Source organism: Callithrix jacchus, chromosome 1, assembly GCF_049354715.1.
Source record: "Callithrix jacchus isolate 240 chromosome 1, calJac240_pri, whole genome shotgun sequence".
Taxonomy (NCBI): domain Eukaryota; kingdom Metazoa; phylum Chordata; class Mammalia; order Primates; family Cebidae; genus Callithrix; species Callithrix jacchus.
In genome coordinates, this window is record NC_133502.1 from 112,471,290 (window position 1) to 112,495,023 (window position 23,734).

A 23,734-nucleotide genomic window follows, 5' to 3' on the forward strand; every position below is an offset into this window, starting at 1 on the left:
GCCACATATCTAATGGAAAAACAAATACATGAAAAAAAAAAACCCAGGAAAAAAATGTGTTTTTTGGCAGAGGACTCACTCTACCAAATATATTAAAATGAATTTCAAAGTCACAGTAAAAAAGCTTAATATCAGAAGCTGAATAGTTAGGTCAACAGCACATCAGAGAAAGTTAGATCCAAATATACCAGAAACATAAAGAAAAATAGATCTAAATCACCAATAGCATATTATAAAGATGGTAATTCAAAATAATGGAGAAAGCTGATGTCGCAACAACTGGTTGGGCAATTGAGAAGAAAATAAATCTGGATTTCAACCTCACTTCTTCTCTAAAACTAATTTCAGGCAGATCCATCCATCCATCCATTAATTCCTTCCTTCATTCGGTATTAACTAAGCACTTACAGGCAGTGGGGTAGGTTTGGCAACACCACTTACAGGCCACTTACCACCACAACACCATGTCTGCTCTGAGCTGACATGGATAGTAAAGAAGATATAAAAAAAGTAAGCAAACACAATACATAATAAATAAGTTCAAACTTTAAGTTACATACTATAAGTTTTGTATAGGACAATCAAGAATACTTACTTAAGTGGTAACAGTAGAAAGAAATAGGCAAGATTTAAAATATACTTTAGAAGTAAGAAGAATCAATGAAAAACGCTAGCTTTTTGGCTAGAGCAACTTAGTGGATGGTCAAATCTCTAAGACTAAACTTAGTAAAAACAAACGAAAAAACCAAAAGTTCTGTTTTGAACATGTTAAAGTTTGAGATGGCTATTGGACACCTACTTGAATAAAAGAAACTATTAACAGTAGGAATGTCTTCCTAACAGTAGGACACCTGGAGACTGGTGAAAGAGGGAGATTTTCTCTTGTACTGTTGTTCTACTACTGCCACCAGATATATATATTTTAAATTAATAAATTATTACAAATATAAACACCAATCACTGATTACTAAAAAGTCTACATATATTAGACTTACTTTGAAAAGTTACATTTCAACTATTTTCTTTAGATTTCCATATTTATATACATAATAATTTTTAATATCTATATTACAAATACTGTCAATCATACCACCACAGGTATCTAAATGTTCCCTATTCCTTGAAATCTTTTATGATCCTTTTCTCTTCATTCTGTCTCTCAGGAGAAAAGGCTCATTTTCTTAATCCTTACATCTTTTGTTCAAAAGCAATCAAGCATAATGATTAAGTGCTATATAAAAAATTCAAACTTTGCATTTAAGTTTTCTGTGTGTAAATAAATAATGCATGTGTATACATGAGATAAAGTAAAACTAAGAACAAGTAATTACTTCTGTTTGGGTAGGGCTTTTTTAATCTTAATTTTTTGACAATTTTCTATTGTTCCCAAATCTTCTCTAAGAGTATGTAGCAAATGCTAAGCAGTATTTAGCATGTGAAAAGAAATGAATAAATGTTAACTATTAGTAGAAAAAGGGTTTAAACTGTCAACAAAAAATTAAGTGATTTCAGGTATCCTACAATTTATACACTCTTCTCACAAAACTTTTAAAGTAAGTCTTGGATATAACTAAGAGCCGTTGACTTAAATATTACTATCAATCAAATTCTCTAGCCTGGAATTAATAAGGGGTAGAAATCACTAGTGTACTAGAATTGTACCAGGGATTTAGATAAACTGAAAAATATAAATGGTTCTCTCCGGGTGCGGTGGCTCACGCCTGTAATCCCAACACTTTGGGAGGCCGAGGTGGGTTGATCAAGAGGTCAGGAAATCAACACCATCCTGGCTAACATGGTGAAACCCCATCTCTACTAAAATACAAAAAACTAGCCAGGCGTGGTGGTGCATGCCTGTAGTCCCAGCTACTTGGGAGGCTGAGGCAGGAGAAATGATTGAACCCGGGAGGCAAAGATTGCAGTGAGTCGAGATCGAGCCACTGCACTCCAGCCTGGCGACAGAGTGAGACTCCATTTCAAAAATAAATAAATAAATAAATAAATAAATGGTTCTCATACTTGTCAGTAGTCTGTGGAATATCTTGAAATATATTTAATGGTTTTTAAATACCTTCTATTAGCAATGTTGTATTTTTTTAAGATTATGTTCTTGTAAGTATTAAATTGTTACAAATATAAATTTGTGTCTATAAAAAGCTGTCAAATTAAGCATATTGATATTGTCAATATGTTTATAATTAATTATATTTGCCATAATTATTTTTTTGGTATTTAGCAAAGTTGCTAAAAACAACTCGGCAGACAGAATAACTTAAATTGGTAAAATTCTATATTTAACGTATTTTTTCCCTGAGAAAAGAGAAAAGATTGAAATTATTCAAAGAAACAAAACACAAAAACACACACACACAAAACAAACAAACAAAAAAACAAAGACCAACATAAATTATTTAGAGATGTAAATCTAGCATATTATCTCAATTTGGCAAAATTTCTCTTCTTTCTAGCATTGCTCTAGGATTTTTGCAATATACAAAACTAATTTTTCCTGATACATTTATAAACATAATCACCAAATCTAAAAGAAACAGAGTCCAATGCAATTCTTTTAACTTGGAAGTCAAGAAAAAGCAAAATTGAAAATTAAGGAATGGGAAAGATCAAATTGAGTCTAGTTTTCTCCTTCTCTAATTCATTTCATCTATGTGTCCCTTGTAATTCCCTAGCTTAAAAGCCTTTTGTACAACTCCCTAATATGGAATATCAACCTCTTTATTAGCACAGCATATTAGGCCCTCTGTGTCTGGCTACATAATCTGGCCGTTGCAGTCACACCTGTCACTACCTTTCTATATATAATTACACTCTAGACAAACTAAACTGCTGGCCATTCCCTAGCTACATACAGTGGCTTCTTTTTGCCTTTGCACTTTTAGATATGCTATTCTTGCTGCCTGGAATAACCTCTATATCAACTTGGTTTATCCACTTGTGTCTCCATGTTCATCTTTGAATCTCCCTATAGTGCCTATCAAATAATAAGCATTGTAAGCATATGCAAAAAATTATGAACTGTGCCTGTCTTACCACATTAACCATATACTACCTTCTATTATGCTTTTGAACACTGTGTCCATCCCTTAAGCGAGGGTATGGTGTCTGTGTTCAATTTTTAACTTACATGGCTTATTCAGAATTGTAAATATTAACTTCCTTTCAATAAAATACATTTTTTACTATAAAATACGGTTATTGTAGAAAATCTAGGACATACAAAAAAGTTAAAAGAAGAAAATGAAAAATGACTAAGATCTTTCTCCTTATCGGTAACAACTATTAACATTTTCTTGGTTTTCCTGAATTTTTTTTCAAAGTGTACACACTTAACATTCTGATTTTAATGCATGCTTATTCCTGGAACATTCACAGGTCTCAGGTGGAAGACAATATAACAAAGGGTTTGGTGACTGATATTACCACTGGGGCTTATTAGCCTTTCCCAATTAAAAAAAAATTCTGGTAATTTAATACGAATTTTAAGATTCATATTATTATACAAGTTTCTGGGAAATGAAAATGGCTGTTATTTGTTCTAGGCAACTCTCAACTAACAGGGACAGCCTGAAGATGATTTGAGAGCTAAAATACAACTATGAAATGAATGACATCTTCTCTCCAAGATATGATTTTTCTTCCCTGCTCTAGTGTTCTTCCGAGAAATAAAAATAAATACAAGAGCACAAATACAAGGAGAAACAAACTATAAGGCAAAATACATTAGAATCTATCAGGACATTTTTATTGTCTTAATTCTAAATCATTCTCAAATTAATATTTTCAAACAGAAGAACAATCTCTTTAAATAATAATCTATAAATACAGCATATTTCAAATAATACCTTTTTCTTATTCCAGAATAAATTCTTTTCAGCTTCATTAACTACCTTTTCTAAATTAAGCATTTCAGTTTTTAATATACACTATACATATTTTAATCATAATCCTAAAGTTTTTTCTTTCCAGTTTGAAGACATTCAATCTTCACACACAGTTTTGCTATTGGCTCCCTTGCATTTTTACTAGACTCTGTCCTAGGCAATCTCATTTACTCTATTTCCTTATCATCCCTCAGTAAGCTACCCTCTAATCAAACATGTCTAGCCCTTGTCACTATGCTGGCCTCCATACGCACTCTTATAATTCTCAGAGGGATATCTTCAAATGAATGCCTCCTCTCAGGTCCCCTAAGCATCACCGTCATCTGGGCTCAAATGTTCCAATTCATTTTGGACATCATCCACTCCTTGACACTCCACATTCAACAGTTTGCCATTTACCACTTATACCTGTTGAATTTACATCTTTTGTATCCCTGCCCAACTTTCCATTTCTACTGCTTATTCTCTTTATTAGAATTAACTCAATAATCTTTTAATTGGTTTTCTTCCTTCATTGTCCTTTCACTTCTGCCTTCAAACCTCAAAATATTACTAGTAATATCATCACATTACTCCCTTAATAACAACCTATGATGGATCTACACTGCCTAGATTCTAAATTCCCTAGCAAGCATTCATGGTACTTTATAATTGGTCCCAGACTTTTTAGACTTAGCTGCCATTACATGTTCTCATCATCCTATACTCTAACCACTGGGTATAAACCATTTCCCTGGACTACTCTGTACTCTCCTGCCTCCGTACTTTCAATTAGGTATTTCTGTTTATCTACATCTTGAAGGGACAAGGTCCTGTTTGTCATTTTATCTACGAGGCTTTATATATTATCTAGCACATAATATTTCAAATAATTGTCCAATGAACTACACATCTTTACCTATCATTATTATGCTACCCACTCTTAAAAATCTAGCTCAAAAACTATAATCTCTTGAATAAAATCTAACAAAATGTTTTTAATCCCAGCTACCCACTCCCAATAGTTATCCTTCCTCTGCACTCTATAATATAGCTCATCATAGTAGTCCTCAAAGTATACTCCTTGGAACGTGGTCATTCATGAGCTAAACCAAGATTTATCACCTAAAATCCAAAAGTGATTATGTTTTCCCAGTTTGTACGGGGGAAAAAAACTAAGATACTACATAGAATCTCTTCAATTAAGGGCTCCCTTCCATTATTTGTTTTAAACCTTTTAGATGTCCTAGCAAAAAAATCATATGATATAATTAAAATATATTTCAGGGTGTTGTACAAAGTACCATGACTTCTAAGTGTTCTGACAATGGAACAAGTTTGAGAATCACAGTTTAAACATATTTTGCCTTTTACTATACCTGTATTATGTGTTTCTTCCTACCATCTTTTAAACCTGTTGGGGGCAGTGCCTGCCCCCCAAGCCCTAGAATAAAGCAGGTGCTCAATAAATGTCTTGTTAGTTGAACTGTTTCATACTTTTGTTACTGTACTTAAACATTTTCCGAACCTTCTTAAAATAACACCATTTTCTAAAGAATGGCTACTATAATAAACAGAACTACATGGACTATCAAACTCTAACATTCTATATGTTCTGAACATGAGACAAATCCAGATTATATTATCAAAGATGTCCAATTTTTAAAGATTTATATAAAAAAGAGAATTACAGAATCCAGTGGGAGGTGGGATGGGTTGGACTTAACTGAAGAGAAATATGCAACTTGTTAAAATTCCCATTTATAGATTTTGATCTTAACTGAGGAAAAGCAACCCAGTAAGAATTCAAATTTAACTTAGGAAAGTATTAAAAATTCATTTTTCATTTGACCACTACTTGTACTTGGAAACCTCTATTTTTAAATTTTTGAGGCTTCATGAGGATGCTGTATTTTTTTTTTCACTCCATCACCCAAGCTGGAGTGCAGTGGCAGCATCTCAGCTCACTGCATTCTCCATCTTTCATGTTTGAGCAATTCTCATGGCTCAGCCTCCCAAGTAGCTGAGATTACAGGCATGTGCCTCCACACCTGGCTAATTTTTTTTTTTTAAGTAGAGATGGGGTTTCACCATGTTGGCAGGTCTCAAACTCCTGGCCTTGGTCTCCCTAAGTGCTGGGATTACAGGCGTAAGCCACCGCTCTCAGCCAAGGATGCTATCTCTTACCCAAATCCAAAAAATATTCTGCCAACTAAAAAGCAATTACAAAACCAAATAATCTGCAGCTATATTTTAAGAAAGACTTTTTATCCCACACATGTAACATTTTTTAACAGACACAATATGAAAATCAAGAGTACTTTTAACAAAGATATACACAAGCTTATTTTCACGATTATCTTAAATGGCAAAATTAAAAATTTAAATTTGGCTCTATCAGTGGCACCAGTGATGCATCTTTTCTAATGACAGCATTTTAAAACTAGAAAAGCCATCGTCAGGCTATAGGGCAATATTCTTAAAGCTTTCAAAAATATCCTTTAAAAATCAGTTTGGGAGAGGTAAAAATTCATACTAATATTTGACATTTTCTAAAGTTCTGTTCATAATTTCCTATCAATTATTTTCTATTCCTTTCCACTTAGATGATCTTCTTCCTGTTTCTAATGTTAATTGCTATTTCTCACAATTGCCTCAAATAGATGAATGATATTCCTTCTAAAATAGAAGGAAAAAAGATACATTGTCTAACAGAGTAAATAGTATCTATAGTAATGTGTGGTCAAAACTGTATTTTTGATACTAAACATAAAAATTTGTGTTAGGACTTTCAAAATATGTTATCACTTTTGAAAAATGAAATATACACACCAATAGCTCAATTTCGAATTCATTCTGGGTATTAATCAGCTTTTGGAAACTGCAAGAGCAGACCAGAATTTTAGTCCTACTTCTCTTGAAAATATATAATGATATAAAAATCATATTCATAAATTATATGTTATATACATGCATTGCTGGTTTAAACATCACGAAAAGCAATCAAAAAGATATTTCAAAAGGATAAAATAATAATAGAACAAACTTAAGTTCTAATATTTTCTTCTCTCACCCCAGTAGGTCATTCTGCCTACTTCCTGAGGTGCAGAGACCACTCTGAAAACTACAGTTAAGCATACAGAATTATTTGTAGTTTCCAGAAATACTATGCTGCTTCATGCCTTACACTCACTGTAGTTCAGCATTCTGGAATGCCCCAGTTAAACCCTCCTAAAAAGTTCAGTAGTTATATTTAACTCCTTCAAGAATCATATCAAACATAAACACCTCTATGAGAGCTTTAAACTAGTCTCTCCTTTTCCTTACCTCTTCTCCCTTGTCATCCCCACATTCACCCCTTCTGCTTCAGATTTATGTCATCTTCCTTTAAATTCCCTTTGTACTTTGTTCAGACGTTTATTACAGAATCATCTGAAGTATCTGTTTTCCTACTCAACTATAACCCACTTAAGGGCAGGAAACTTTTAATCTCAGAGGCATGAATGCCTAATTCTAGCACATAAATACATAATTATTCTACCCTAAAACTGTCATTATTCAGATAAAGAAATTGAGATTCAAGTTATATGCTGTGTCCAGGGCACTAACGCTATTGAGCTGCTCTCTAATGAGAATGTGGCATCCTCTTTACCTAATGTACCTCATTTATTGCTCACTAGAAAGCTCAGCAGTACATGGAACAGCTTTAAAGTCTCTTTACACTTTGAAAATAAGAGTTACTTGTGTCTTACAAATATATTCCAGAAGACAATGGAAAATTCAAATATCTAAGTGATTTATTGGTTTCATTTCTAAAATACCATATACCATTCTGAGATATTTACAAATAAGATATCTGAGTCATCTATGTGGTAAAAATCATAATCCAGTGAACACTCTATAGAATATTGTTTCAGAACATACATATATGTACATCTTAGCTGCATTCCAAACAGTTGTGACCTATGCTTTTCTCAAAGTTGTGCCCATTGGAAGCAGTTAGTAATGACTCCGATTTTAGGCTAGCATAGAAGAACTGATGTCCTAGTATCCACAAGTGTGGTCTTACGAACCTGATGTGTTTGCATATATCAATTACAAAAAGGTGAAAGACTCAAACTTTATTTGAGGTCCTCATACCACTTTCCGCTACTAAAATAGCAAGAATTTTATCTCTCTTGGCCTAAGAAGTACATTATGTTTATAAACCATAAAATAAGTTTAATTTCCAAATATGGATGCTATTAGATCACATGGGAATATAAGTGTTCTGAGCATTAACCACTGAGAATGATGATTCTAAGCTTTTAGAAATTTACCTTTATGTAGTTTCTTAGTTTGCTCTTTTGTAAGACTAAGAAATGTTTAATACAGGCCAGGCATGGTGGCTGGGGCCTGTAATCCCAGCATCTTGGGAGGCTGAGGCGGGCAGATCACCTGAGGTCAGGAGGGAGAGACCAGCCTGGCCAACATGGCAAAACCTTGTCTCTACCAAAAAATACGAAAATTAGCTGAGTGTGGTGGCAGCTAAGCCCAGCTACTCGAGAAGCTGAGGCAGGAGTATTGCTTGAACCCGGGAGGTGAAGGCTGCAGTGAGCTGAGATCGCGCCACTGCACTCCAGCGTGGGAGACAGAGCGAAACACAGAGAAGAGAAAAGAAAAGAAAAAAAAGAAATGTTTATTACACACGGAGCTTCTGAAAACATCAGTAATTCAAACCCATATGCTATCTCTTAGCACTTTCAACAAAAATAAAACAAAAAAAATAGAAAGAAAAAGAAAAAATAAAAAATAAATAAAAAAAGCACTTTCATGTGGTCATTCTGTTGCCTCATTCTAAATCCCTATTCCCACATTCGATAGATTAGATGAATGCTAAGGTCCTTCCAGGTCTAAAATCTTGTGACATCAATCAGGAGGATACTTTATAACTTCAAAATAATAACGTGAATGGATTGTTTCTTATGTCAGTCACATCACTTATGCACTGTGGAGACAAGGGTAACAAACATATTACAGAAATATAAGATTAGTAAAGTATTAAAAGTAATTTACAAAGCAAATATGTGATAATTATTCTATTACTAAATAATACTACTCTATGAAAGGATTCAAGAAGAGGTTCCTTAAAGAGAACTCCCTTAATGAGGATAGGCACTATGTTATCTGCTTTTGGTGGGGGAAAAAAAAAATCACTGGTAGTCTTGAAAATGTCATATGGGAAGCCAATGACAAAGATTACTTTTAAATTACAGTGACAAATCAAGAACCAAAAAATTAACAGATTTTGTAAAAGCTATTCTGTAAAGGCACAAGTATAATGCCCAGTTTCAGATATGAAGAACACACTCACACTATTCAATACTGCTACTACTTAAATTAAAATGGCTAACACTTATACCAGGATAACTATGGGACCAGCACTGTTGATTTCACATTAATTAACTCATTCAAATTTCAAAGCAACTCTATGAGAAAAGTACTATTATTATCTCCACTTGAGAGATGAGGAAACTGAGGCCAAAAAGGGTAAGTGAGTTGCTCAATTTAACCTCATTCTGATAGTAAACTATTATTCCATTTCAACTACCAATTCCAAAATCACTGAATTATTTTTCCACTCCCGAAAAATTTAAACTTGAGAAATTAACTTGGCTGACATCGACTATACAATTGTAAAACAATACATTTATTTTAGTATTCTCCTCTTGTGTTAAATAATTGGAATATATGGGTGGCAGATACCAAGAGCACAGTGCCATCTGACTTGCGTATGTAGAATAAACAGAAATGTGTAAGCTTTAAAAAAATGTGTGTTGATGCATTCCCTATTATTGCAAAAATTAGGCATCCTCAAATGAAACAGAGAAAAGATCAGTAAGTAGTATGCCAGAGTAACCATTAACCATTTAGTAACACTTCTTGAATCTTCGATGACCGACTTGGATAGTAAAAAATAAAATTATTTTTAATGGTTTCAGACATCGTTTTACATGAGCCCAAATTATTTTCCAAGACGTATTTCATCCTAAATGCTGTTTTAAATGACATGCTAAAACTGTCTAAAAGTTGCAAGTCCAACTTCCATCCCACAAAAACTGTTCCTCTGCCTACATGTGCAATTCTTCCTACGGGACCCACTTCATTTTACATTTGCAAACTTTACACAGCTCTGCGGCGCTGCAGACCCGGGTTTCCTTCTCAGCTTCCCCCAGCCAGCGCTCACTTCGCGTTCGGCCCACACCCACCACACCCCTCCGGTCCCCACCCAACGCCACTCCTCCTCCCAGGCTTCTCCATCACCAACTTAGCACCTATGAGCGCCGCCCCCCGGCCCCTGGCCCAGCCCATCCTCGGACACGTGTGAGGGTGTGTTTGTGTCAGTCTGTCCGTCCCACCCGGGACGGGGCTCGCTTACCGAGAGAGAAGCGCTAACTTCTGCTCCAGCATCATCTCCAGCTTCTGGCCCTGTTTGGAGATCCAGTGGTCCACTCCATGCAGGCGGTAGCACGTCTCTAGCATCAATCTGAAGTCCGCCACGAACTCGGTGATGCCCCCGTACTGGCCGCTGGCGAACTTCTCCTCCATCTTCAGCAGACATATGCCCTGCCCGGGCTGCTGCGGGAGGGCGCGACAGCCCCGGCCCCCACTGCGCCACCCTTCCGTCACCTCCTCCTCCGCGGTGGCAACGCCCCCCAAGGGCTGCAGGAAGGGAGCGGTGAGGCTCCGGTGCTTCTCCTGCATGAACTCGCCCAGGATGCGGTAGCCCTGCTGTAGCTCGTAGGTCAGCTCCTGCTCCTTGCAGCCACCGCCTCGGATCACCATCGCCTCTATCTCTTCCTCCTGATCGTCCACGTCTTCCAGCGAGGAGGCACTCCTCCCGCGGGCCGGCCCTAAGGCCGGGGCCGTCGCTGCCACCTCCTCGTTGTCCTCTCCTTCGGCCGCCCGTGGCGGTCGCTCTTCCTCCCCGGCCGGCTCCATCGTTCCTGGCGTCCCGTGCACGCTCATGCCCCGGCAGGCCTAACTTGAGCGGTGTGGAGCGGCCGCTCGAGGTGCTGGGGGACGCGTGAGCGCGAGCCGCTTCCTCACGGCTGGGCCGCGCAGCGTAGCCCCTGCCGCATCTGGCCTGGCTCTCCTCAGCCGCCGGCTCGGCTAGGTGCGCGCGGGGGTCTCCAGCTCGCCGCCGGCGGGGCGGGGTTACATGGCGCGCGGGGAGGGGGGAGAGGAGAGCCTAGGTGCCCTCCTCTCCCCTCCCCCCGGCGGCGGCGCGCGCGCGGCCCTCGCCGGCCTCACCCCTCCGCACCCCGCCCGCCTGCTCTTCACCCGCCAGGCCCCGCCGGGTCGCCGCGGCCTCGGCGCCCCACCCCCTCCCGGGCCAGCGAGGGGCTGGGAGGGGGCGAGGAGGAAGGAGATTCTCCTCTCTCCTCCCCGGAGGGGGCCGCAGCGGCGGCTCCGGCTCCTCCTCTTCCTCACACCCCCTCCCGCCCCTCTCTACCTGTGGGGACAAGGGCAGGAGGAGGAGGGGCGCGGACGGGGCCCAGCGACAACTGTCAGTTAGAAGACCCGCTGGGTGGTGGGGGGGGGAGAAAGGGGAGGGGCAGGGAGAGAAGAGGGAGGGCACTCAGCCCCCTCGGCTGGTAAGAGCTGTGGAGAAAGGCAAAGAAAGAGGCCCTGTCGCCATTCCCGGTGCGCATGCGTAGGGGAACAATTTCGTTCCCCGCCGCCTCCCGCCCTTTCGCGTCCCGCCCCGCTACGCAAAAGGAAGAGCTGCGGCTCAGCTACAGGCCCTGAGGCCTGCTAGGGTTGCGCGGACGAATGATGTAATCAATCGTAGGCGAATCTGTAAGAGGCGGATGGAAGGGGAAGCAAGGCGCCTGTGCAGCTTTATTCGCCTCCTTATGGGAAGGTGGGAAAGGGCTTTTCTTTAAGCAAGTGCTGCAAGAGGAAACTTCTTTTACAAGACCCTTGTTAGTACCCCAAACTAAAATTAAAGTTGCTAGATAACCTTTGTTCATGGCAAACAGTGAGAAAGCGCAAAATGTAAATCTTGTCTACTATAAAATTTACATTCTATTCGCACCCTTTCTCCTTTGTGACTGCGGGTCTTTTAAGTAGAACCAGAATTTTGAGAAGTTTAGAAAGTAAGTTGAAGGACCTGATCATACATTCACACGCAGAAGAAAAGGAAGTGATTTCTAGAACCCCAGTTCTTAACATCAATTCATATTTTGGAATTAATTCCATGTTTTCAGTTAAACATTTCCACCTTTTCGATTCTTGAGATCTGTTAAGAATAAAGAAAGGTTATGGGACCTCATTTAAACAAATTATTGGGATTGAAAACAGTGAAAATAGTTCAAGTTTGAGCTGTACAGCATTAAACAGTTGTTTGCTGGCCTGACAATCTCACTACACATTTTGCAATTACTGTTTACATAATGACTAAAAAGTGGACTCCATGCACACTGGTTTACATGTTATTTAAAATTAGTTGGGAGGTAGGACTTCCTGGTTCCATAAAACAAATATTACTATTTTCTCATGTTCTATTTGAAAGATGCACATACTATGTTTTCTAGGTACACCGATCCTCATTTGAAACTTGGAATTAAACACAAAAACAAAATTACAGAAATCATGCATTTTAAAAGTAAAATGTATATAACAATGATTTTATATATAAATGTATATAACTAAATGATTGCAATTGTTTACTTCTCATTAATGTGAACTTTAAAGCAGTGATAAAATCTTCTTTAACCTCAAAGCTGTTTTTTGTCCCATCATCACTCTTAAGTAAAATAGATAAGTGACAACGCTTTTCTAGTTGTTAGGGTATTGACACTACACATACCTTTCATCTAGTATTCAAAGTCTCCTATCATCAGATATTTGTAATATATGACGAATTTACATGGTTCTCTTCCCTCAGAGTCCACAGAAGAACCTCAGCTCACCTACTTCAGCACCTGGCAACCAAAAAGTGTGTCTTACTGGACATCTCTCCTTTCTTTTGACAAAGCCCCAGAATCTGAAGCCCACCGTACCCAAGCAAACATCCTTTCCACCTCCTCTTTAGCCATCAGCCCTATTTCATCACTCTTGGACAATATTACCTTCCATTTATTGAACCCTGTGCCACTAAGCATTTTATGTTCACTGTTTCGTTTAATTCTCACAATAATCCTATCGGCAAGCTATTAGCCTGATTTTTCAGATGAGGAAACTGCCTCTTTGTTTAAGAAAGTTGTTAACCAAAATTAAAGTCTAGGTCGGCCATACTTCAAAAACTCCAGGTGCCTAATTCCAAGTCATCTGGCAGAATTTCTAAATCCTCATGCATAAAAGTGTTGGGAACTGCTGGAAATGTTGATAAAGGGTTTCTTAGTTAAGATATATAAAAGGTGTGAGTGAGTAGAGGGAACCTCAACTCTAGGTTATGAAGAGGTCAAAATAATAGCAACTTAACTATAATGAAAGTAGGATCAGGTCTTTGATCTTAAAAAGGAAACTTTATTATATAAGAAATGGGCTGGGTGCACTAGCTCACACCTGTAATCCCAACACTTTGGGAGGTCAAAGTGGGCAGATCACCTGAGGTCACAAGTTTCAGACCAGCCTGGCTAACATGGTGAAACCGCATTTCTACTAACAACACAACAAATTAGCCGGGCATGGTGGCACACACCACCCGGGAGGCTGAGGCAGGACAATTGCTTAGACACCAGAGGCAGAGGTTGCAGTGAGCCGAGATCGTGCCAATGCACTCCGGCTTGGGCAACAAGAGTGAAACTCCCTCTCAAAGCAAAAAACCAAAACCAAAACCAAACAAAACAAAAAATATGTTGGCTGTAGGAGTGTAGGTAAAATAGAAAATATAGGTAAATGAGAAGAAAAATTGCCACTTAATCCTATCACCTGGAGAAAACCTCTATTAATACTTTGAGGTGGTATTTTTCTATTCATTCATCTATACTTTATCTTAAATATTCTTAAAATTGTGATCATACTATACATAATGTCCTTAATTTTCCTTTTTAACCCATTAGTAATAATTATATGGAATGGGAAGAACTGCATATCTAAAATTTCAACTTTATATTCTTGTCTACAATAGCTTAAATGGCCTGTCCATATGAATGAGTAGGAAATTGGGAAAATTCTCTATAAAAGAACACAATAGAGGTACAAGCAACTACAGCAGTAACAGCTACAATTTATTGAGCACTTACTAGGTCTTAAATATTTGCTAAATACATACACAGTACGCACAATAGCCCCAGGAAATAACAGATGTATTTAAGTTTTGGATCAATGATTAATGATTAGCTGAGTAGAAAGCCCTTTTCTACCCTACAATAAGCTTGACATTAAAGATCAACATTCCAATTAATATAATTAACCCTGGATTTATAGAACTGTTTTCTCATAATGCACATCTACTGCTAAATGATTACTCTCAAAAGTTCCTTTCTTTTTCATGTTCAAAGAAAATTACATTCACTTTCCTCTCACTTTTCCAATAGAACATTCTTCAGTGCTACTCTAGAATCTATTAGGAAATTCTTTGAAATAGAAATCAATTTAAGCCCTATAACCAGAGCTTCTCCTCTTGTTGAGCTGCTTTGCAGAGGGAAAATGGCATACATATACAAAATAATACTCTACTGAAACACACAACACTGACTCCCAAGAATATTGATTACATACTATTTGTCAAACACTGTTACATGCTACCAATGTTAGATGTGTTAGGACTCCCTTTTCACTAACTATGGTTCTTGGAGTCCTGGATTACTCAGAAAAAAAAAAAAAAAAAAAAAAAACGGACTATTTTTTTAGCTTCTAGTTTTTTTGTTTTGTTTTGTTTTCTTATTTTTAGTCTATATTTTTAGTCTGGCTAAAGAAATGTAAAAGTTTTCTCTCGGCCGGACACCTTAGGAACTAGAATATGGGTATGTCCCACACAGTTCCCAGGAGTACATTATGAAAAATTTCATATGCATCCCACATCTACTGTAGTATCTCAGAACTCTCCTAGTTCCAGCATCCTCCCATCACTACAAATACCAAGCATATTAATCAAGGAGGGACAAGCCTGCCACTGTATCCTTCACTCACAATTCCAAAGATGCATGTCCTGGAAATTCTGTCTTGTTTTTGTGAGGTCTTAGCATATTGTGATAGCATGACATCTTTATATCAAGCATACTGTTTGGCTAGCATCGATAATAGTTCAAACAAATAGCAACAACTTTATATACTTCACATCAACTAGGGGAAAGGTGACAAACATTGTAAGACAGCATGAAGCATAGGTTATCACCAAGGTCTGTATTTGGGAGATGAAACATGCAAGATAAACAGAGGACTAACATTGACTAATTCTGGAGAAACATGGGGAAAAACCATAAACTGCTTAGCAGGGAGAAAACAGTTCTCTGATTTATAATAAAATCCATTCAAAACACTTATTTGTAGTTACTTTCATGGCAGATCATATTCAAGTTATATTAAAGTGCTTCAGGCAAAATTTAGCAACTCCTGTAAGGCTTCCTGCTGTTCATCATCAAGTTGGGATACACATTCCAACCATAAATCTTCAGAAGTCTGTACCTGACGCACAACATTAGCTAGGCGTTTGGCACAAGGATCTTCATAGTTAATAGTCTCGTTAATTTTTCCTTCCGCAATTATACTGATTATTTTGGGAAGATTGGAATTATTTGGACCAATTACAACTGGGTGGTTACTTTCAATTAGGTCACAGAGAAAACTGAAAGTCTGAATAGCTTCCTCTTTATCTTCATGGAGTGGAAGCCATGATAACCAGTGTGGAAGAACTTCATCTACATTTACACAATTAGGCTTAAATTTCAAAATCTTCCCTATTGCTGAGATACAGTTCTCTGTAGCAATGACATTTTTTTTGGTTTTGGAATTGGCACACTTAATAACTTTTACCAGCAGTGGAACAGCTTCTGAACATAAAGAACGATAATCATCTCCACCAAACTGTGCCATTACACCCAGGCCATAAGCAGCAGCTTGCCTGACTTCAGGGTTGTTATCTCGCATATTTAGTAGCATTGGCCACCGAAAATATTCTACATATTTAAATGAAGTTGGACTGCAGTGCTCTATGATGTCATCAAATATACACAATCCCCACTGTCTGTCTGGCCATGGCCTACTTGAACAAATTAGATTTACAATTAATGGCAATAGTTGTTCAAACCATGGTAAAATCTTTTCCTTATAAGTACTAAATAATGAGTGCAAAATATCTGATACTTTGGTCAGAATATAAACATCACATTCATCCTCATCTTGCAGAGACATCTCAACCTGTTGATCATAGTTTTCTTCCTGTCTTTTAACCTGTCTCAATTCTTGGTTTTTAAAGTGCCCTTCAAGTTTTGCTTTCAGTATTCCTCCCAGTTCTTCCAGGTGTTCATCATTAAGGCAGCCATCTCCCATAACTTCAATGCACTTTGCAAAAGAATTCATTATTTCTGAGAGCACATCTGTATCCGGTTCAGTACCAATAGCCTTAATTAAGGGGTCACATATGAATTGCCACATCTGTGCAAGATACTCTGGGCCACGAATTCTTGCACATTCCAGGAGAAAAGGCATGGACTCTGCTGCTGCCACTCGAACATTGTCATGGAAATAAAATTTCAGTAAAGGAACCATCAGCTTCACAACTTGTTCTGTATATTCCACAAACCCTTCCCTTAACTCCTTTGCATAGTAAACCAACATCTGGCAAGCAGTTGCTTTTGCTTCAAGTCCTGAAGTTTTAATTCCAAAACTCTGCTGGTCTCCAAGATTTACAAATTGCCAGCCATCATCATCACTCATATTCTCCACATCCTGTGTGTCTAAGAGAGCAACATCAGGTTTAGCTGAAGCAGTCTTAATAAGAGGCTCAATAACCAGTGGAAGGTACTGTTGAAAATCTTTCCCAAGAATTTTACACATTCTAGCCCATGCTGAAACCATGTAAGAGGTCTGAGGATCATCATCTTCCATATTATTTAAGTCTGTTTGTGTCTTCAACAACAGCTGCATCACATTTGATGCATCTTGCATAAATTTTTCCTTCCCAACAGCAAGACCAATATGGCTAATGCACTCAATAGTTTTTCCTCTCAGAAGCTTGAGGTCCTTCTGAACAGCAAGCTCAACGATGTGCTTTAGTGAGGGCATGAATATATCATAATATGGGACAAATTTTTCTTCTATTGTATCTGCAACTGATGCAATGGTTGTTATAAGTTGTTCCAAGGCCAACTTAGTTCCATTCCGAATCAACTCTTGAAGTTTAATCACCAAGATGGAATGTAGATTTTTCACCATACTATCCAAATACAGAACTAGCAATGATTTGGGGCAGTCTTCAATAAAAATAATAAGAGCAGAAGCTGCATGTGATTGCACACGCTGATTACCTTGATTTTCCATGGTACGTAACAGAGCTGCAATCACTGTTTCATGAAATTTCTTTTGGAAATTAGGTGCAAAATCTGTAGCCATCTGTCCAAGTGTAGTACAGGCTGCAGCCCTCACCCTTGGATGAGGATCCTGAAGAAAAAGCAAAACGGAGTTAACTGTTTCATCTAGTATTGATTCCATTTGTTGATGGCATCCTTCTCCAATGGCAGATAAGGCCATTAATCCGGCATGTCGGTATTTCCAGTCAGGGCTCTGAAGCATCTGCATGATATGCTCCTTGGTCATTGGTAAAACAACTTTTCCACCAAGCCCACAAGCCAGTCTGTCTAGTGCACTCTCAGCAGCAACTGCATTGCTGTCAAAATCATCTTCTTCCATTTCATCAGCATTTACCCAGTCCTCATCATCTTGTAGATCAACCATCATTGCTAATATATGAGGAACTGCCTGTGCAATAATATTTGTATGTTTTTTCAACATTGGAGTGGCAGTTTCAGACAAGGTCACTATAACTTCTAGGGCCAGCTGGCGCTGCAGATTACTAAGCCTAGAGTCTCCACATAACTTCAAACTCAACTGTAGAGTATCTTCTAAATAAGGACCCAAGTACTTAGGTACTGTATCTGCAATCTCAACAAGCGATTCTAGCACTGAATCATCATCCTGGTAGCATGAGTCATTCACAGCCTGTAAGATTCCAGGAAGCAAGTCTGCAAACTCTTTGAAAAGAGCAATATTATTCTCATTAGCAAGTACAAATGCAGCTGCAGCTCTAGCGGATAATGTCCTGATTGCTGGATGTTCTTGATCTTGAATACATTGGTCCAACAACCGTTTGATGATATCCAAATCATGCCGCTCTTGGGTCCCAAAAATCCCAGGAAAGTGCCAGAAAACGTGAAGTGCAACTTCCCATAGAACCACATTTTTAGAGTAGATTGAATCAATAAGAAACTTCAGACCCTCCGGCCAGTGGTTAGTGCCATCCTCATCTATCAAATTCCTGGCCAGCACTGCAAAAATATCACAAAGTTTTTTCCTCATGCTAGCATGTGTTTCTAACTTAACAGCCAGAATCAGTTCAATCTTGACATCCCTCTGAACATCAGCAGGCAGATTTGGATAAACCTCCTCAAACCCAGAGGACAAAAGCCGTCGGAGCAGTGCGGCAGCCATTTGTCTCACCTCATAACCTGCTCTTCTATTTCTGACGGCATCTAAGAGGAAGGTAGTCTTACACAGACCTGGGATATTTTCATAGATTTCCTCTGCTTGCCTCCGCACCATACAGCTTGGATTGATCAAGTTCTTCAGAAGCTGGTAAAACTCTTGCTTTTCCGACACGATCGCCGGAACCCCTGCAGACGCGGTCGCCGCCATCGTGCTCTGTCAAAGCTACTGCGACCGGGAAGGAGGGAGGGGGTCTGCGTCTCAAAGCAGTGACGTAGGCAAGGCGCCGGCGGAGATGGGCGGGGGTGTTTCTCCCTCCTCTGCCCGAAAGCCCTCGCTGTGCTCCGGCGGGCGGCAAGCCAGGTTTTGGAGAGCCGTGAGAGCCTTGTGGAGGCCAAGGGCATCCTCCATTTGTTTTTCAATAAAATAAACGTGCACTTACAGGAGAAGAAAATCATTGATTAGAATGGAATTATGTCTGAAAAAAAATTTTTTTTTATACATTGTCTCTGTCACCCAGACTGGAGTGGAGCGGCGCGATCCCTGCTCACCGCAACCTTGACCTCCTGGGCTCCAGCGATCCTCCCCGCCTCAGTCCTCGAGTATCTGGGAATCACAGGCGCGCGCCACCACGCCCGGCTGATTGTTGTATTTTTTGTAAAAGCAGGGTTTCGCCATGTTGCCCAGGCTGGTCTCGAACACCTGGGCTCAAATTATCCACCCGCCTCAGCCTCCCAAAGTACTGGGATTGTAGGTGTGAGCCACCGCTTCCAGCTAGATTTGAGTGATTTCTTTTCATTTTATTTCTAAACTATATTGTTACCTTGATAATTTTAAAACAGTAAGTCTATCTTGGAAATATGCTAAGTGAAAGAAACCAGACCACATTATGTATGATTCCATTTATATGAAAGGTACCAAACAGGCAAATCTGTATAACAGAAATTAGTTGTTGGCAGAGGTTGCTGGGAGGAGAGGATGGAGAATGACTACTAGGGTGTTTCTTTCTTAGTGATGAAATGTTCTAAAATTAATTGTGGTGATGGTTGCAAAATTCCATGATTATACTAAAAACCATTGAGTTGTACAATTTAAATTGGTGAATTGTATGGCATATACTTCAGTAAAGCTGTTTATAAAATAGTAAGTGTGATAAAAAGTAATAAGTACTTTTCCACCATCACATCTAATGCAGTAGAGTGGTAGCTCAAAATCTGGTGTGTATCAGAATCATCTGGCCTGTGGGTTATACTAAAGAATGGAAAAAACAACTGAGTAAAGTATGGTAGAAAGTGATCTGAACTACTAATCAGAAGACAGACTAACATCCTGGCCTTATTGCTAAATTAATTTTGCATCCTAGGACAAGTTACTCAAGATTTTCCTTGTATCTTGTCTAAACTGAAATACGAAGGGATGCGGTTACTAGAATCCTAACTACCCATTAGTGGGAAGCTGCTGAGGTTATTCCAAGAAACAAATGTTGATGAAACTAAATTCAGGCCGTTGTGTCAATCAAAAACAAATTTCATTCCTATAACAATGATTAGGTCTTACTTTTGTATTAGCACTTTGCCACACCCTCATTATGACCCTTATACAGATTTGAGAGGTTGCTAGCCTAGGTATAATACTAAAGTTAGGTAAGAAGTGGAAACTAAGGGAAGTTACAGAATTTGCCTAATAAGACACACATGAGTCTCAATTCTACCTCTTCTGAAAGTGACACCGATGCTCTTTTCACCATACTGTTTCCCCATTAACTATTCTTGGTTTTGCAGTACGATAAGAGGCTTTCACTTATTGCAAAATCTGTCTTAAACTTTTCCAAGCAGTCTTAATTTTAATTTTTTAAAATGCTGCTTCATATATCCAGAAAAATTAGAAAATCGTAGCTGTTACATTAACCAGATAATAGACAAAGTAGGTAGTCTCATAAATTACATTGTAATATGAAACAGAGCTATTCTCTAAAACAGCATTTTTCATTCTGTAGACTGAAAACCAACTGCATTAGAATTGCTTGGGATTCTTATTTTAAAATATGGATGTTAGGGCCCAAGCTCCTATTAACCCAGAATTTGGGGGGGACCGAAGCCTAAGAATGTACAATTTTAACCAGCACATTGGGTTTTTATATAAATACCAACATTTCAGAATCCCTGATTAGATCAATTCTGGTTCTGATTCCAAGATTGTGACTTCAGTTGTGCATCATTGGTTTTCTTTCTTTCTTTCTTTTTTTTAAAGTCTTGCTAAAAACAAACAAAAAAAGAGTCTTGCTGTCACCTAGGCTAGAGTACAGTGACATGATCTTGGCTCACTGCAACCTCTGCCTCCTGGGTTCAAGCGATTATCCTGCCCCAGCCTGTGGAGTAGCTGGGATTACAGGCGTGCACTACCACGCCCAGCTAATTTTTATATTTTTAGTAGACAGGGTTTCACTATGTTGGCCTGGCTGAAAACTTGTGACCTCAAGTGATCTACCTGTCAGCCTCCCAAAGTGCTAGGATACTACAGGCATGAGCCACCGCACCCAGCCTATTCATTGCTTTTCTTACTGTTCCTTGAAAAAGTCTAACTGGAGGGCCTTTGCATTTGCCATTTCAGAAAATGCTAATAAGTGTGTGGAAAAAAGACTTTTCTTAACACTATGTCCATTAGCATATGAAAGACATTAAAAATGGCAGTGATACACCACCACAGACTTAACACAATGCTTTAAGTTTAGACGTCTGCCAAAGCCACGGGTTGCTTTGCATGCAGAACAACAGGAAACTCAGTTATATTTTTGTTGAGAGTATAGGTAAATTGGTACAACCTCTTTGAAAAAAAGTTTGGGCCAGGTGCAGTGGCTCATGCCTGTGATCCCAGCACTTTGGAAAGCCAAGGCAGGCAGATCACCTAAGGTCAAGAGTTCGAGACCAGCCTGGCCAACATGGTGAAACCTTGTTTCTACTAAAATTACAAAAAAATTAGCTGGGGGTGGTGGGGTGGGTCTGTAGTCCCAGCTATTTGCGGAGGCTGAGACAGGAGAATTGTTTGAACCCAGGAGGCGGAGGTTGTAGTGAGCCAAGATTGCACCACTGCACTGTAGCCTGGGTGACAGAGGGAGACTCCTTCTCAAAAAAAAAAAAAAGAGAAAGAAAGAAAAGAAAAGAATGTTTGAAAATTTCTTGGTTAAGATTTTGCAATTATTTAATTATTCTCTCAGCAAGTATTCATTAAGAGTATACTCAAGCATAGTGCTGAGTGCTGGCATTAAAGATTAAATTTGTGAAGATATGTGAATCTCATAGTAAACAGAAATAGTAAATGTCACATAGTGTAGTAATCACTGTTGTAATGATAAGCCGTGGAGCCATATGGAGTTATGGAGGCAGCCAGTTTACTCTTACTCTGGGTATGAGGTTGCAGAGCTGACTTTTGAAGGATGAGTCCTCATTAACCATTTGAAGAGAGAAAGTTGTTCTAAGTAAAGGGTGCAGCTTTTTCAAACACAGATAGACCTTCAGGTGTACTGTGATGAGAGTTCTGCCAGTGTTTCAGTAATGCTGGAGCAGTGAGCATGGGATTCGAGGGGGCCAGGGGAAGATACAGGAAGCTGGAAGGAGGAAGACAGAAAGTTAAATAATGGCCAGATCATGAAGGGTGTCATATTCCATATGAAGAAACTGGAATTTTTTTCCAAGGATAAGGAACTGATTTTAATCAAGGGCTATGAAATGATCTAGTTTTAGAAATACAACTTTCACAGAATGTAAAAATAAAAACTCAAGTGTGAAGACTGGAGGCATTTATGAGGACAATTACCTACTTCAGTTAAGATGGAAACCTAAACCATAGCAGTGATGGATGGAAAGAAAAGAGGGCATGGATTGGCAAGGTTTTAAGGAGTAGAATTGATAGCACTCAAGGGACCTAGGAAATCTCGCCAAGTTCTGGCCTAGGTATCTGGTTGGAGGTGCTGCTATTTACCTATTTATGTACCTGTACATACCTATATATAAGTAAAGAACAATGTTAATGCAGATCAAAAGACGACTAACTCTTATGGAGGGAAGAGACTTTGGTGAGTCCCAGGGTCCATGTTTTGTTCTCTAGTTGCTCCCAAGTGCTATAGTGATGGTCATCATCTCCACAGTAGGAGTTAAACTGCATGCAGTTTAGGAAAATTACTTACAGTCTTGTACTTCAGAAACACATAAACGGATTCAAAATCTTAAGATCCTTCCTTTTTTGATTGCATAATTCTTTTTGTGTTATTTTCCCCTCCTCTGCAGAACACATATAATAACCAAGATTCAAGACCAGGCTTGCAGACTGTGTTAGAGTTGAACAACTGTATTAAAGTTTGTAATTAAAATTGGGTTTGTTTGCACTGGTGAGAGACCATCTCAAGAATGTTCCCACAAGGTGGCTCAATGCCAAACAATTTGGGTGTTTATTAGCAGCTCACCAGGTGGACAAAGTTCAATATAAGTTGCAAATATCTTCCAGGATCTGAGAGATTTAGAGTCAAATGAGAGGGATAGTATTACAATGGACATAGTTGACATTTTCAAAAAAATAATTCAGAACCAAAAAAACAAAAACAAAAACAAAACCAGAAAACAAAAAATACCATGAAAGCTCCCACGGACCAATCTGAATATAAAAAAGAATAATGCCTGCAATGATTAAAAAATATCAAATATATAAACAAAAGTGATGAGTTTCTAATGTGAAAAAAGGCCACTAACTCATTGATCATCTCTGGAGACTGCTAGGTCACTGACTCTGATTTTTTTTTTTTTCCCACATTTTAGAGATGTGGTCTTACTCTGTCACCCAAGCTGGAGTGCAGTGGCATGGTTCACACTGCAGCCTTGACATCCTGGGCTCAAGGGATCCTACCGCCTCAGCCTCCCCAGTAGCTGGAACTTCAGGCACATGCCACTACATCCAGCTAATTTATTTTTATTTTTTTATTTTTAGTAGAGATGAGGGCTCACTATGTTGACCACACTGTCTCAAACTCCTGGGCTCAAGCCATTCTCCCACCTCAACCTCCCAAGGTGCTAGGATTACAGGTGTGAGCCACTGTACCTGATCAAACTCTGAAACTTGAAAAAGAGAAATAATCAAGATTTTTCCTGCCTTTCCTGTACAAACTGTATTTCAAAATGACCAAACAGTTGATGAGGAAATGTTCTTCTTTATAGAATTCCAGTTAATAAATGCAT

At 38.8% G+C, this 23,734-nt stretch overlaps 3 protein-coding genes across 6 annotated transcripts in view; 1 reads left to right on the forward strand and 2 right to left on the reverse strand.

Moving 5' to 3' along the window:
• BRD10 (bromodomain containing 10) overlaps positions 1-11,052 on the reverse strand; it is a 78,358-nt gene extending 67,306 nt beyond the window's left edge. For both annotated transcript variants that reach the window (XM_054256022.2, XM_054256017.2), the window contains exon 1: positions 10,297-11,052. In XM_054256022.2, the coding sequence (XP_054111997.1) occupies positions 10,297-10,886 (590 nt within the window). In that variant the 5' untranslated portion in view covers positions 10,887-11,052. The remainder of the gene's footprint in view (positions 1-10,296) is intronic.
• On the forward strand, positions 10,258-18,730 carry LOC144582084 (uncharacterized). The gene has a single exon (XM_078368633.1). The coding sequence runs from the start codon at positions 11,080-11,082 to the stop codon at positions 11,434-11,436; it is 357 nt and encodes a 118-aa protein (XP_078224759.1). The 5' UTR covers positions 10,258-11,079; the 3' UTR covers positions 11,437-18,730.
• RANBP6 (RAN binding protein 6) lies at positions 14,075-18,727 on the reverse strand. 3 transcript variants are annotated; one of them, XM_008996684.4, is made up of 2 exons: positions 18,584-18,727; positions 14,075-17,468 (listed from the first exon to the last, which is right to left on the reverse strand). In XM_008996684.4, exons 1-2 carry the CDS (start codon positions 18,717-18,719, stop codon positions 17,398-17,400), a joined length of 207 nt encoding a protein of 68 aa, XP_008994932.3. In that variant the 5' UTR covers positions 18,720-18,727; the 3' UTR covers positions 14,075-17,397. The 3 variants fall into 3 exon arrangements, with proteins under 3 accessions (XP_008994932.3, XP_078224713.1, XP_002742963.1); XM_078368587.1 differs by having other exon boundaries at positions 18,525-18,727; XM_002742917.5 differs by having other exon boundaries at positions 14,075-18,727.
• Positions 18,731-23,734: the final 5,004 nt, after the last annotated feature.

Excerpts from the sequence above, each read along its gene's own strand:
- LOC144582084 (XM_078368633.1), top strand. The coding sequence starts at position 11,080 with ATGGCGCGCGGGGAGGGGGGAGAGGAGAGCCTAGGTGCCCTCCTCTCC.
- RANBP6 (XM_002742917.5), bottom strand. The coding sequence starts at position 18,719 with ATGGCGGCGACCGCGTCTGCAGGGGTTCCGGCGATCGTGTCGGAAAAG.